Source organism: Atractosteus spatula, chromosome 15, assembly GCF_055471065.1.
Source record: "Atractosteus spatula isolate fAtrSpa1 chromosome 15, fAtrSpa1.hap1, whole genome shotgun sequence".
In the NCBI taxonomy this organism is placed as follows: domain Eukaryota; kingdom Metazoa; phylum Chordata; class Actinopteri; order Semionotiformes; family Lepisosteidae; genus Atractosteus; species Atractosteus spatula.
This window is the reverse complement of record NC_142720.1, coordinates 15019905-15033236: the sequence shown is the minus strand read 5'-3', so window position 1 is coordinate 15033236 and position 13332 is coordinate 15019905. Positions and strand designations below refer to the sequence as shown.

The 13332-nt window shown below is 35.4% G+C and overlaps 1 protein-coding gene across 1 annotated transcript in view; it reads left to right on the top strand.

Moving 5' to 3' along the window:
- Nucleotides 1-13332, top strand: part of wdr27 (WD repeat domain 27) — an 87799-nt gene that overhangs the window by 9684 nt on the left and 64783 nt on the right. The window contains exons 12-17 of the mRNA XM_088934193.1: nt 277-353; nt 5076-5154; nt 7942-8013; nt 8559-8668; nt 9575-9664; nt 12424-12545. Of these exons, the coding sequence (XP_088790319.1) occupies nt 277-353; nt 5076-5154; nt 7942-8013; nt 8559-8668; nt 9575-9664; nt 12424-12545 (550 nt within the window). The remainder of the gene's footprint in view (nt 1-276; nt 354-5075; nt 5155-7941; nt 8014-8558; nt 8669-9574; nt 9665-12423; nt 12546-13332) is intronic.

Below are 13332 nucleotides of genomic sequence, written 5' to 3'. Positions count from 1 at the left end.
CAGTGCAGAAATTCTGCATCTTTTTAACAATGGCACAAAAAACTGTTTTCCAAGACAAATGTACATATAGGTGTGAGGCTGGCAAATTTCACTCTGCTGTGGAGTTTATAGCTGAAAAACACCAGCCTAGAAGCTGTGTTATTGGCATAAAAAGTTATGTCTCTACATACAAAAGTGCTGAGTGTCTAGACAGCTGGGGTGTAAAATATAGTGAGGATTTATATTTGAGATTTATATTATATATGTCTTTAACAGGGTTTTCTTTCCAATTTTTAGAAGACCTCTACTACCTGATTCTCTGCTTAGCTCAGATGTTTTGAGGAAAGATGCCTCCAAACCGCAGAAAAAATCAGGTACAGTAGGTCTTTTCCCCTGTGGTCTTCTCTTTCTCATACAAGTCAAAAAGAAAATTTAGGAATATCTACCAAATATATCCATCAAGTCAGGTATGCTTTTATTTTTCAGTATACTGTAGTGTCCTTGCTCATTCAGGCACTTCTACCACTTTTCATTAGGTCTGCACTGCCTCTTGGACCTCCAGCAATTGGAGTTGAGCCTTGTAGCCTTGGCAGACATTTGTGGATGTTGTAGGAGATGTTGAAAATTCCCACCACCTGTGAAGCATACTGTATATGAAGGATAATTCCTAAACTCTTTCTATTTCTTAATCTTACATTACTTTTTGTATTTGTGTCTACTCTTAGATATTTTAAAGTTCATGTCTGAACATGACATTATCCAGAAAAGCAAATGGTAAAAATGTATAAATAAAGGTCATTGCGCTCTTTGTGAATGGGATCGTGTTGATATTTAATGAACTCTTAACTGCAATGGATTAAATGTGAATTAACCTGTATTAAAGACAGGCAACACATGTTCCACAAATACTCCGTTTTCCATTATAAATTCATTTAGGAAGATAAACCTTTACAGACATAATGTTTGTAATCTGGGAAGATCAGGATTGCAGTGTCCTGCCATCTATTTTCAATTTTGCCTCCCCTCTGTCTGCCATCTTACAAAGTCTGCTTCAGCCAAGACAGCTGAGACCCACAGAAAAGGGACGTTTCCACTTAATCTTTGCAGTTTATGGTTGTGAACATGTAGGAATCCCCTATAGTCCACTTGCCAGCTTTACCAACTGAACACACCTCGTTCTTCATGGAGAAGGTCTGATCAGCTTCTCCATCAGGAACAAGTATTTTCATATGACACTGTTGTATAAAAGTATTGTATTTTAGTAATAATCCAAACGTCTTTTGCAGCTAGAGTCAATCCTTTAGTATGCTGGAGATGAAGGATTTTATTTTGCAAAATATATTAGGTAAACTAATATTGAAGATATTCAATGGTGTTTGAAAGCTGTTAAGAAAGGATGTGGATATCTCTTTTTATTCAGGATTCATCAGATCCTAAAACATGCTTAATTATATTTTAGTACTAGGTCTTCAAGAAGGATTACAATATACTACTCTTCTGAAGTGGTTTCTTTCTGCCTCTGCCATATGGCACATGACATCACATCCAGTCTTTTTGCCTGCTTGAAAGTTGCTTTTGCATTTTCTATGTTTCCACTACAAACTTCCCTTCCCTTTTCTGTTATGCACATTCTGCTACAACTTAAATTTAAATTGCAAAATTTCAGCAGTTCTAGGGCTGTAAACCTGAAAGAATGGAATTTTTTTCCAGAGTGACTGTTTTTAATTTAGCATTTTAATTAGCGTATTGCATAATGAACGTCAATAGGCACATGAAATATAGGCTTGCAAAATCCATTTAAACATTTTACCTTTTTCTAAAGAGATTTGTGACTTTGTAGATTGATGTGCATATTTTTTGCTAACTTTAATCTTACTACAACTGTGTGTGCAACCAGGGTATTTATGAAAACTTACCACTGTAAGATCTACAGGTATCACTTAGATGCTCAGCTGAGAGTTTTTGAGATGGCAAGCAGATAGACAGGACATCAAGCCCTAATGGTATAGAAAATAATTTGTCTGTGGAACACTAATTGTTATGTGCTACATTCTTGGAAGGGGTAAAGCTGTTTATTTTGGACATGTATCCTCAGTCTTATAATAATAATAATATCTACTTTGGGTATAAAATTGCTTTAATATTTGATCATGTCTGAGCCTGAAATACAAATTCTCTTCTGTGGAGGCTCTGCATGTATCATTAGACCTGGCAGCTCTGGCTTGCTCCTGGAGACAGTAGGTTCTCCCGGCTGCCAGAGAACCAGACAGTGGTTAAAATGCTAGTATTAAAAGCAGATAAGGTTGAGTAATGTGCTGTTAAAGACTTACACTTTAGGGGTGTATAGGGGATGAGCTGAGATTTTGTGCATGACTTTAATAATATACCATAAACCACAGATATTTCCAGCTCACTCCATTAACATTCATAAATGGGTCATAATAAACACAAAAGATGTTACAAATAATAGACTCTTTTTTGCTACAGTATATTATTTCTTACTTTTCAGATAAAACATGACATGAGACATTTCACAAAAAAAAATATTGATAGATGGTTCTCTTGTAGTGGGATTTATAAATTGTCCTTAATTCCTATTGTCGTATACCTTGTAGCACAATTGCATATCAAGTGGATTAACCAGTGTAAACCAGAAAACTTAGTTTCATTCACATTATTGAGCTCATGATATTGAGTTCATGTCTGTATTGCACATGAAAATATACTGTACACAAAGCACCTTTGCATCCCTTCATTGCTTCATTGCCCTTTGGTTCGTGAAGTCGTTAGTCATAGCCTGACCTTTTTTCTAGTTTCATTGGAATTCAGTAAATGTAACAAAATGTAATTTTGTAAAAGAAAAGATAAAAAATAAGTTTGTTTAACTAATTCAAAATTATATAAGAGATTTAAATGAACAAAATATAAACATTGGTATATTGTTTAAGGAAATAACCTCTATGCAAAAAAACTCAAATAGAAAGCAATAAGGAGATCTCAGCATCCATTGTCCTGCTGCTCATCAAAAGATTTATATGTGGTCATTCAGGTTTGTGGTGGGGCTGGGGTTTTATAAGGTCATTTCAAAATGCTGAGCACTGTTAATACTCCAGCAACACTGGGCTATTCCATACCATATATTATGCTCATGAGTGAGGGCTGTGGTCATCAGATACTGTTGCAGTGTTTGGAAAGTACTTCATTTTTTTCTCCCTTTAGTTTCTATGGAAACCCCTTCACAAAGAATAAGTGGTTCTGAGCAATAGTTATCAGAGAAGGTATTAAAAACAGAAAGTGCCAGATCTGAAGCCACTCTCCATACACTACATTAGAGTGCCATAATTCATCATGGTGATCCTAATTTCTCTCACACAGTTTATACTATAATGTCCCCAGAGCCGAATGACATCTGAGAAGAGATATAGAGTGCAGTGCTCACAGCATACATGAAACAACAGAGTACAGACCTCTAATCTTCATGTTATTTTTTATTTACTCACGAGAAAACCTATGAATTTTTTACTTAAATTTGCAGTCAGAAAAAAGACTTAAGAGGATAAGTCACATTTTGGGGCAGCAATTTAATTTTTCAGAAGAAACAATTCTGGAAATCTCAGCACAGAATGTTTGTTAGAAATATAGATATTGATCTATCCTGATCTGGGCCTGTTTTACATTCAATTGTCCTGGTATTCTTGTTGGAATTGAGGGACATATGTATTCCAATTAATATGAGGATATCTTATCCAAAACCTGGCTTCTTCTGCTCAAGCTCAAGTTCGTTCACAAATGGGCATTCTATCAGGATAACAAACCAAAGCACACCTCAAAATTGTCCAAAGGCTTAAGGGAGAGTAAAATAAATTGTTCGGCCGTTACAATCTCCAAACCTGGAGACCTACTGAGAAGTAAAGAAATCTGAAGGAGATGGGAGAATTTATAAAATATCTTCTCACTGCTCTACCTAAATTGCTATGAAGTGAGACTGGCGCTTTGAGATCCTTTGGGAATGTACATTATAAAGAGATAGCAAGGGATTATTATTATAATGTTGGTTTTATTAACTTTTTCCAATGGGATGACCAAAATCCCTTGGGAGAAGTGCTTGAACCAATCACGTCTACATGAAGTGTCTTCTGTATGATATCAAATCCAAAGGGAGATCAACAATATACTGATTGCTGGAGTAAATAATTGTGATTCCAATAATGTGCAATTATTTTTTACAAGATTTACAAAATATTCAATACCGATACTCTTCATTTTTTCATGTTTTTCATTTATTGAACATTTTTATGTCCACTGGCTTTTTTGCTAAATAAGCTACTTTGTTACATTGCAACAAGAATAAATAAATTATGAATACATTTGGAGTTGACTGAGTGACCACAATAAATGCAATATAATAATATGCGTTTGTCTCTCTTTTCAGAATTTAAAATAAACAACAGCAATAACTACAGTACATGAGCTACAGTGTTTAATGTTTAATCATTCTGAATTTTTGTAAAAGCAAAAAAAAAAGTGACAACATCTAAATGATAACGACTAAAGATTTAATGCCATTTTAGTCAGACCATTTCATATTTAAACTCTTTTTTCAATATTTGAAAACCGCACTAGGACTTAATGGATCTGGAAAAAATGACTTCAGTTCAGTAACTCAGTATATTCAAGGTTTAACATGGCATTCAACAGGAGCCCACAGAAGAGCACAATTACCTCCCATATTCCACTGTACTGACAACAAGAGCCAACAGCTTAGAACCCTCAGAGACTGAAGAAAAGTCATGGTATTTTAAAAAAGATGTAATTTATAGTTTTTAGATGTAATGGTGATTTCAGTTTCATGCCAGATTTTGGAGTAGTTACAGAGAGCAATACACTTTATCCTGCTACAATGAATTTTATTTCGATGGTTACACTGAATGATGTCTTGGTTAAGGAAACAATTTATTTTTGACTCTGGTAACTCGCATTTTAACAGTACGCTTTATACTTAATTGATTAATCTAAATGATGAGAATTGGTGTTCATGGGACTTGTATAATGCTTTTCTCTGAAAGCACTTTCTCTAATCTCTCTCCACACTGCAGCTGTGAAGAACTGTGTGAAAGACCAGCCTGTTGTGTTCCACTCTAAAGTGAAATCATCCGGATACACAGCTCCTGGACGGTGGGTTGGATGGGTGTGGATGATGATTTTACTGTAAATGTGTAAATGCACATGGGAAGCAGACATAGTTTTGATTTTCTGTTCTTTACAAATCTTTGTTCACTGAATATCAAATACACATTAGCTCAAAATATAGTACACCTGAAAACAACCGGACCCTGCAAGAAGTTTGAATAACTGTGAGAAACTAAATTTATACTGTACTATAAGAGATATTATGCAGCTGATGAGGTGTGAAACAGATTCTATTACAGTACATGCACTATTTGGTAGAATTTGGATGTAAATCCTGTTATCCTGGCTAAATTGGCCTTGCATAACCTGACCAATCTAAAGCTCCCCCTCAGTTCAACTGGTGACTTTTTCACATCTCCATCTGATCTGCTGTGTGGTAGGACGGCTGGCACACAATGACTGCTGTGTATCACTGAGGTGGATGCTGCATTTCAGTGAAGGATGAAGTGGATCTTCTCCTACTTGTTAAGGGTGAACCCCCCCCTTGCCACACAGTTTGAGATCTTTTGGGATTAAAGGAGATATACAAACACAAGGAATTCTAGTTTTTATTGAACACTCGCAGCATTTCATTGTTTGGATCATTTTACTTTTTTGCACTTACGGCATTATTCAAAATATGCAGGTGGTGCAAGGTAGTTTTGATTACTTGATTTTTAAAAACCAAGCTAATATTGTGAATTTGAATGTTATTTTTGAGCAGCTTAGTATGGTGAATTTTTGTATTCACCTGAACTGCGGCCCTGCCTCTGTTCATGTTTAAGCCCCCTGTACCTCCAGACACACTGTCCCCAAGTGCAGATCCTGCAGGAGAGACAGGAAAGGGAATGTGTTACATTCTGTTTCCTTTGGCTAACAAGACTCTAATGTGAGGCAAGTGTCAAAGTGATCCCCAGGGGCATGTGGAAACTCTGAGAACACAACTATTATATTACAGACCAAATCATAAAGATAGTTTAAAAGTATTTTTCCCCAAGCCATTCTAAATTAATAGCATTTTTTTTCAAAACCAGACTTGGTTCCATACATGAGTCTTGTCAGTCAGGCCTCTTAATTCATCAGTCACATTCTTTAAATCCTGTGGGAGGATTCAGAATGGAAGCTTTCAGTATTCCATTGAAGATGTTTCCCTAGTTAGGGAAATAATAGTTTTCTATTATTTCTATTATTCTGTTATTTCTCTTAAGTTTCTATGCACTAAGAGTATTCTTTAGTATTAACCAAAAGTGAAGGCAAAACTAACCATTTTGTTAGGCATTGAACATGTTTGTGATAAAACATTTCAACGAGAGCCTGCAGTTTGACCTCTGTAACATTAGAAAGCCACTTATTGATGTGATAAAATCAATGAAGATAAAATTGCTAACAGTTTGAAGGGTGAAACAGTTCATTTTATACTGCCTGCAGATGCCTTTCATTTAAGTTGGAGGCTAATTTAATTTAAGTTGGAAAAACTAACTCTTAGTTTATCCAACTTGGAAAACACAAAAGCTTTGTTTTTTTTTGTAGATCATCTGAGCCAAAATTAACTAGAACTAAACAGCTAGTAGATGCAGGTTGTGTAAGTATGATAAACTATTATCTGTTTGCTGGAAGAAATGACTAGGAAACTAGACTGAAATTAACTCAAATTTTAAAGCAAAAAAATGAAAAAAGATATTTTTCTACAATAAAAAATAAAAATATGTTCTCTATTTTAAACACAGTCATGTAATTATGTAAAGCATTCCCTTAAAGATTGTTTTACTTCTCAAAATCTGTTTCTTATTTAGTAGATTTTAATGATAAATTAAAAACAGACTATACTTCCTGAAATCTTCTTAATGAAAACATATTGAAATTAACAGTGAAAATATAACTAGATTAATAATAAATCTCTCTTTTTATCAGTATTTGGGTAAGATATAATTAATTGGGTGTGCTCTAAGATGTACTCCCAGTGCTCATTATCAACATGAAACAAATGAATTCAGCTCAGAATATTTACTGCTTTTAATCCTGTTATCGAAATCTGTGATTGTCTAACCATAGCATGGCATTACCAAAATCAGTGATTAATGTTATATTACTACTGTAGGATTTTCAGACCTAATAGTCAGTTGAATCGAAATATTCCTATAATATATTGCTTTCAAAGGTATTTATTTGTAATAAATATGAAAATTGATGGCAGTCGCAATCAATCAGCCTGTACTTTCTCATGAGTAGATATACATCGAGTTTCCCATTAACAACAAGAGCTGCATATTTTGTTGTGGTAGTCTGATTTTTGTCAGTATCTGGCAAAAAATGCATTATTTCACCCTGATCAAGGTTTATTTTTCTGTGATCCTAATCATTCTGAGTAAACTGCCTGTTGAATAAAAATAAACTGCCTCTAATCTGAGACATTTTAATACTGTATAGTTTTGATATAGTGTACTAGATACAGAATGCTTCCGTGTGATGTCAGTGCTGCAAACTGGAGGTAAATGCAAGGATGAATGTCATATGAACATGCAACCACCACTGTAATGAAAACTGACTCATCTGCAACAGTAGTTCATACTATTGTACCTGTTGACCACTGGTTAGACCTGAACTGGGCAATATTCAGTTTTTGTGACATTTTTCTGTTGAGGAGAAAAGTTACAGTAAATGTCTGCATTGTAAACCTGTGGCAAATGTGAAGATTTGGCTGTGATGAGGTTGGCTGTGCTTGCTAATAATGAAAACCTAAAACATTAAAATGTAATTGTAATCAGAATACTTCTGATGTTTGTTATATTGTAGGAGAACCATGTTTTCCCCCAAGACTAATACACAGAAGAAAAATCACCAGCTTTCAAAGTCCAGCAAGAAAAAGTAAGCAAGCACTATTAAATCATGTTTTATGTAACCACACGTCCTCATAAAATGCCTTGAGATATAAACTTTTAAAACAGAAATGAGTAAAAAGAAGCATGAGCAATTACACTAATCCCGTATCTTAAATCTTTCCAGAAAATAAGTACTATTTTGCTTTATACATACTGTACACAAGAGCTGTTCCTGAAAGATTTACATGATAAGTAAAGTTGTAATGTTTTCTAAGGCTGGGTGAAAATGATTTTAAAATTAAACCTAGAGAGGTAGTGAATGCTTTGTAACAGGAACCTGAATAGATGACCTTAGGATTAATTTCAATGCCATACTGAAAATGGAATTAATTATCCTGAAAATCAAGATGTCTTTGTTATCTTAGAACTGTAGAATTAGTCAAAATCATCAGAATTTACTCAAAATGACGGGTAAAAGTTGTTTATTATTAATGGTATCAGCATATTTTGAATTACAGTAGAATGAAAATCGTATTTAAATAAGTAACGATATTGATATAAAAAATGAATGTCCCTTTTCTGTCTGTCAAGTGAAGTACTATTCAAAGACTATCCAGCAGACTGTCCAGCACCCAGCATTCTTCAAACACACCTGAATGCCACAGCCAAGCCCACACCTGTGTGTAGCCTGCAGTTCTCAGGTAACAAGTTGCTGTAGGCAGGATAAGGAGGTACTGTATCAACATTTTGGAGTACCACAAACTCCATGTATGCAACAAGGAATTATATTTTTCAAAACATTTTGAAAGATCAGACTTCAGGAAATGTGCTATAACAAGAGTTAATAGTTAATTATATATATACAGTACTGTACAGTTTATGCAGTGTACTGTATAAGGTATACAAAGTATATGGATATATATGTAAGTAAAAAATAAGTGTTCTGTATTAGATTCCACTTCTTAACCAAAGAACAAAGACAAAATAAAGGCTTGGAACAGCATTCTCTATGTTGTGAGCTTTTTATTGGGTTGTTTGTTGTTACTCATTTGGCTTTTGAATGACTAATTTGATGTGCAGAATTTGTCTTTGATAACTTTTTTGTCTGCTATTTAGTCATAAAAAGTTAAAATAACATAATGTCCAATGGCAAAGGAGGATCCTGGTCTCTGATTGGTGGGTTAGGAACTGGACCCATGGTGTGATCCTGGCATAACATCACAAATGAAGTTCCAGCAAGTCTAAACTACCTGCATATGCATGTGGCACAGCTCCAAAGCTGACAAACGCGACAGGAGCTGTTTTATGTGGCAAAAGGATAGTTTCCAATTTTATTCATTAAAATCATTTTAACATCACATAAACTTTTAGTTTCTTTCTTTTCCTGAAATAAGCCGTCATATAAATAGGATAATGTGCTCTGGGCTGTGTGTTGTCCTGGGATAACATCTCTTATAGGATGTTAGATACATTTGTACTGTGCTCTTCTGCCCAGTTGCGCCAGGTGGGATGTTATGTCATCACACCAAACAGCCTAGAGTACATAATTAATTCTTAATTTTCTCAATTTAAAGTGCAATAATCTTGTTTTTGCCTCTTTTTTTCAGGAGATGGAAAACAGGTTGTGTGTGGTCTCTCAGATACATCCATACTGCTATATAACTCCACTCTCTCAGGAGCACCAGCTGTCTATACAGGTATCAGTTAGGCACACAGATTACAATACTCTGGATCTTATTTATTTTAGCTCTGCTGAATGTTTTTGAAAGTAGTTTTGATGTATTAGACTGGAATGAATTTCCACAAAAAAATCCATGAGCTAAGCCCCAAAGTGTTTTTCCTTCTTGTAAATACAGCTTTGAAGCTGCTAGTTTCAGCATACTTCTGCTGCCTATCAGCCTCGATGTTTTAACCTCAGATCAACTGGGGACTTGGTCTCAGATGGGATAAATTGGTTTTCCTTTCAGAAACAGATGAAACATGAGGCTCTGTGGCACTATGGGTTAAATGTACAACATTCTATCCTGTGGGCTTTAGGAAGCTAGATGTTAAATGGTTTCAGGCAACAGGAGTTCCAGAAAGATGTCTCAGGAAAATCCCCAGTGAATTGGTAGCCACTATACACTGCAATACCATTTTAGCATAAAAAGTTTTAGCAGTGAACATTTAGTAGATGATGAAGTTAATTATTATCTGTATCTGTAAAATGTAATTTTATATGTATTTAAATGACACATTTTCCTGCAAGACTACATTTAAATATGTTAAATATTAGGTAATATTCTCTGATTTGATTTGAACAGTTACTCAAATCAGTGATTTAAAACAGACCTAAGAAGTGAAATTTAGAACGTTTGGAAAGTTCCAAAAGTTTGTACACCTAATCTGCTCAATCCTGCTTCCAGATAAACAAGTTGTAACATTTTTACCAGTGATATTTTCCCCTATTTTCTGCCAAATAAGTGCTTCCTATTCTCCTTATAGGAGAACAGCATGGTATGCTCTGTCCTTATTGATACCAAAAGCAGAAGGGAGAATGAAAAAGTAGAAACTTCAATAATGTCTTCAGGAGTACAGGTTATTTATTTTGATGGTCATAGTCATCAGTTCTTTAAGGCTAGTTATTTGTCCTTGTTTATAGTATTTAATCAAAAGTGGCCCTTTTTAACTTCTTTTAAGATAATTAAGCACAGCAAGTCCTTCAGTTGTTTGAATTGCTGTCAAATGATGAAATGTGCTGACTTTTAACTTGTCTCGAAGCACTGGAGCTTTAAAATTGAGTTTGATGTTTCATCCAAATGTTCAGATTCTGCAGAGCAGATTTAATATAATTTCTCAAACGTGTCTTGTAATAAAATGACACTTCATGTGTTTTGGAACTGATCATAGCCTTATGTGATGAATGCTCTTTATAGTTATTCACAAGGGGGCAGCAAAACAGTGAGGTGGAGAGGGATACCTGTAGTAGGATTATAAAATCTCATCTTTCTGTTGTTAAAAGAGTAATTGTCCTTTGTTCAGAGGATGGCATGAGTACCTTTTAAGAAATAATTGTTAGGCCCTGTTTCCCTGTGTTTTTTTTGTAGATATACATTTATGTTTCACAAGTTAAAACTATCCTATTCTTAGTTGGCTTTGGGATATCAGATTTTCAAGACAAAAGCAAATAACATGGACAATTCAGAAATACTGACAATATTTACACTTTGCTTTATACAGTATATGACAACTATTATAACACAGTGCACAATAATAAATCTCAGAGGGGTGCAGTTAGCACTGACAAGGCAAGGATTCTCACAGTGGTCACATGCCAACCCTTAACATGGTTTACCTGACAGATATCACGTTAAAGGAGGAAACACTTTACAATAGTGCATTAATTGCCAAACAAGGTTCACGGCTTTTCATTTTAACATATGCACTGATCTCATCCATCCTTTGTCTAACCCATGTATCCGTTACAGGGTCACAGGTGAGCTGGAGCCTATCACAGCAAGCAGCAGATGCAAGGCAGGATACACCCTAGATGAGATGCCACTCCCATCACAGGGCAGACACACACAAACATGCACACACTCACACCAGGGGCAGTTCCCCCAGAAGCCAATTAACCTACCAGTATGTCTGTGGGCTGTGGGAGGAAACCCATGCGAACACGGGTAGAACGTTCAAACTCTAGCAGATAGCAACCCATTTCCAGATTAGAACCCAGGGCCTTAGCGCTATGATTGCCGTCCGCATTGATTTCAGTAGTAGGCTAATGACTGATGCACTATTAGAATTCCAATGAAAGTTATGCCTTCTCTATTTATTTTAAGTGAGCTAAATGCTTATACAATCAATGTATTTGTCCAATAAGTGAGATACTGTAATATGGGTCAAGCAAATGACTTTTAATAAAGGGGATTTGAATCAACTGCATTTCTGTAACCATTTTTATAATACTGTTGCCTGTTTCTCAGGGTAGCCAGCTCATGATCTGTAATTGCACTCATTTGCCAACTTCAATTCAATTTCACTATACAGAATTTGTCATTATTATGTTTATAAGCTACTGTACATATGTTACACAGAGTACGCACATATAATTTTAAATAAACAGGAAGGCAATATCCTTGTACAGCAGATTAATAAACATGATAATCCATCAAATAACTGGAGCAGTACTGGATGAGCCAAATTGAAAATTAAAGACTGATAAATATTAAGTAATTAACTAGTGATTGTCACACAGAGCTTCATTTAAGTGATATCTGTGCAATTAAAAATGTTGAAGAATAGACATGTAGTAATCCCTTAAGTGTATGTCTTGTCTTTAATTCTGAAATGCCATTTCTAAAACTATCATGGTACAATTACGGAGATCTCTAGAAGTAAGCATTGGTATATCCTCTCCAAAAAAGCAAGGAGATCAGTTACTGGAGTGCATTTTTACATCCTCTTTTCCCTCTAGGTCATGATGGTGCAGTACGCTGTGTAGGGTGGAGCCACTGTAACCAATGGCTGCTGTCTGCATCTGAGGACAGGACCCTGAGAATATGGCCAGTCGGGATCACTCAGCCTGCTCTCACCCTGGTAATACCTTGTATTTTAAGGCTTTCTGATAAAGCATGCTACAAAAATAAGCTTTTAAGATTCATTTGATTATTTAAGTGAAAAATAATTGTAAAAATATATTTCTACAAGTCAAAGTCAACATTGTACTGTTACCAAAAGAGCTCCGTTTAACACATTCTGCTCTGTTCTTATGTTCTGACGTTTAGTATAGAATAAATGAGATGTCATCTGCTTCCAAATAGACTTTCATGTATATTTCATGATTAAGGATTTCTTCATCAGGATTTTCTTGGTATTGTTCTATACAGGTGGATTGTGTATCATAAAATACGGTGATACAACATAAAATAAGATATGAAAATATAGCTGTGTAAACAGTACAACATCTTCTTAAGTGATCTAGTGCAAGTGATCACATTATTCCTATTGTGGAGTCCTTACACTGGCTTCCCGTCTGGTTTCATGTCAACTTTAAAATCCTCATGCTCACGCACTGTATAAGGCTCTGCATGGCTTGGCACCTCAGTACCTATCTGAACTACTATCATCCTACTCCCCACCTCGTAACCTTCGCTCTTCTAATTCTGGTCTCCTATCTGTCCCCCAAGCCCGTCTACACTCTATGGGTGACAGGGCCTTCTCCTGTTATGCCCCAAAGCTCTGGAACTCTATCCCTAAGGATACCAGAGAGTCACCTTCCCTGGTTCTGCTATTTAAACCATCGCTTCTACTGTATTCAGTGCCCCCATCTACTGTCTCCTCTTATTGTGTATTTTCATTGTGCATATCTGGTATATTTGTTTGT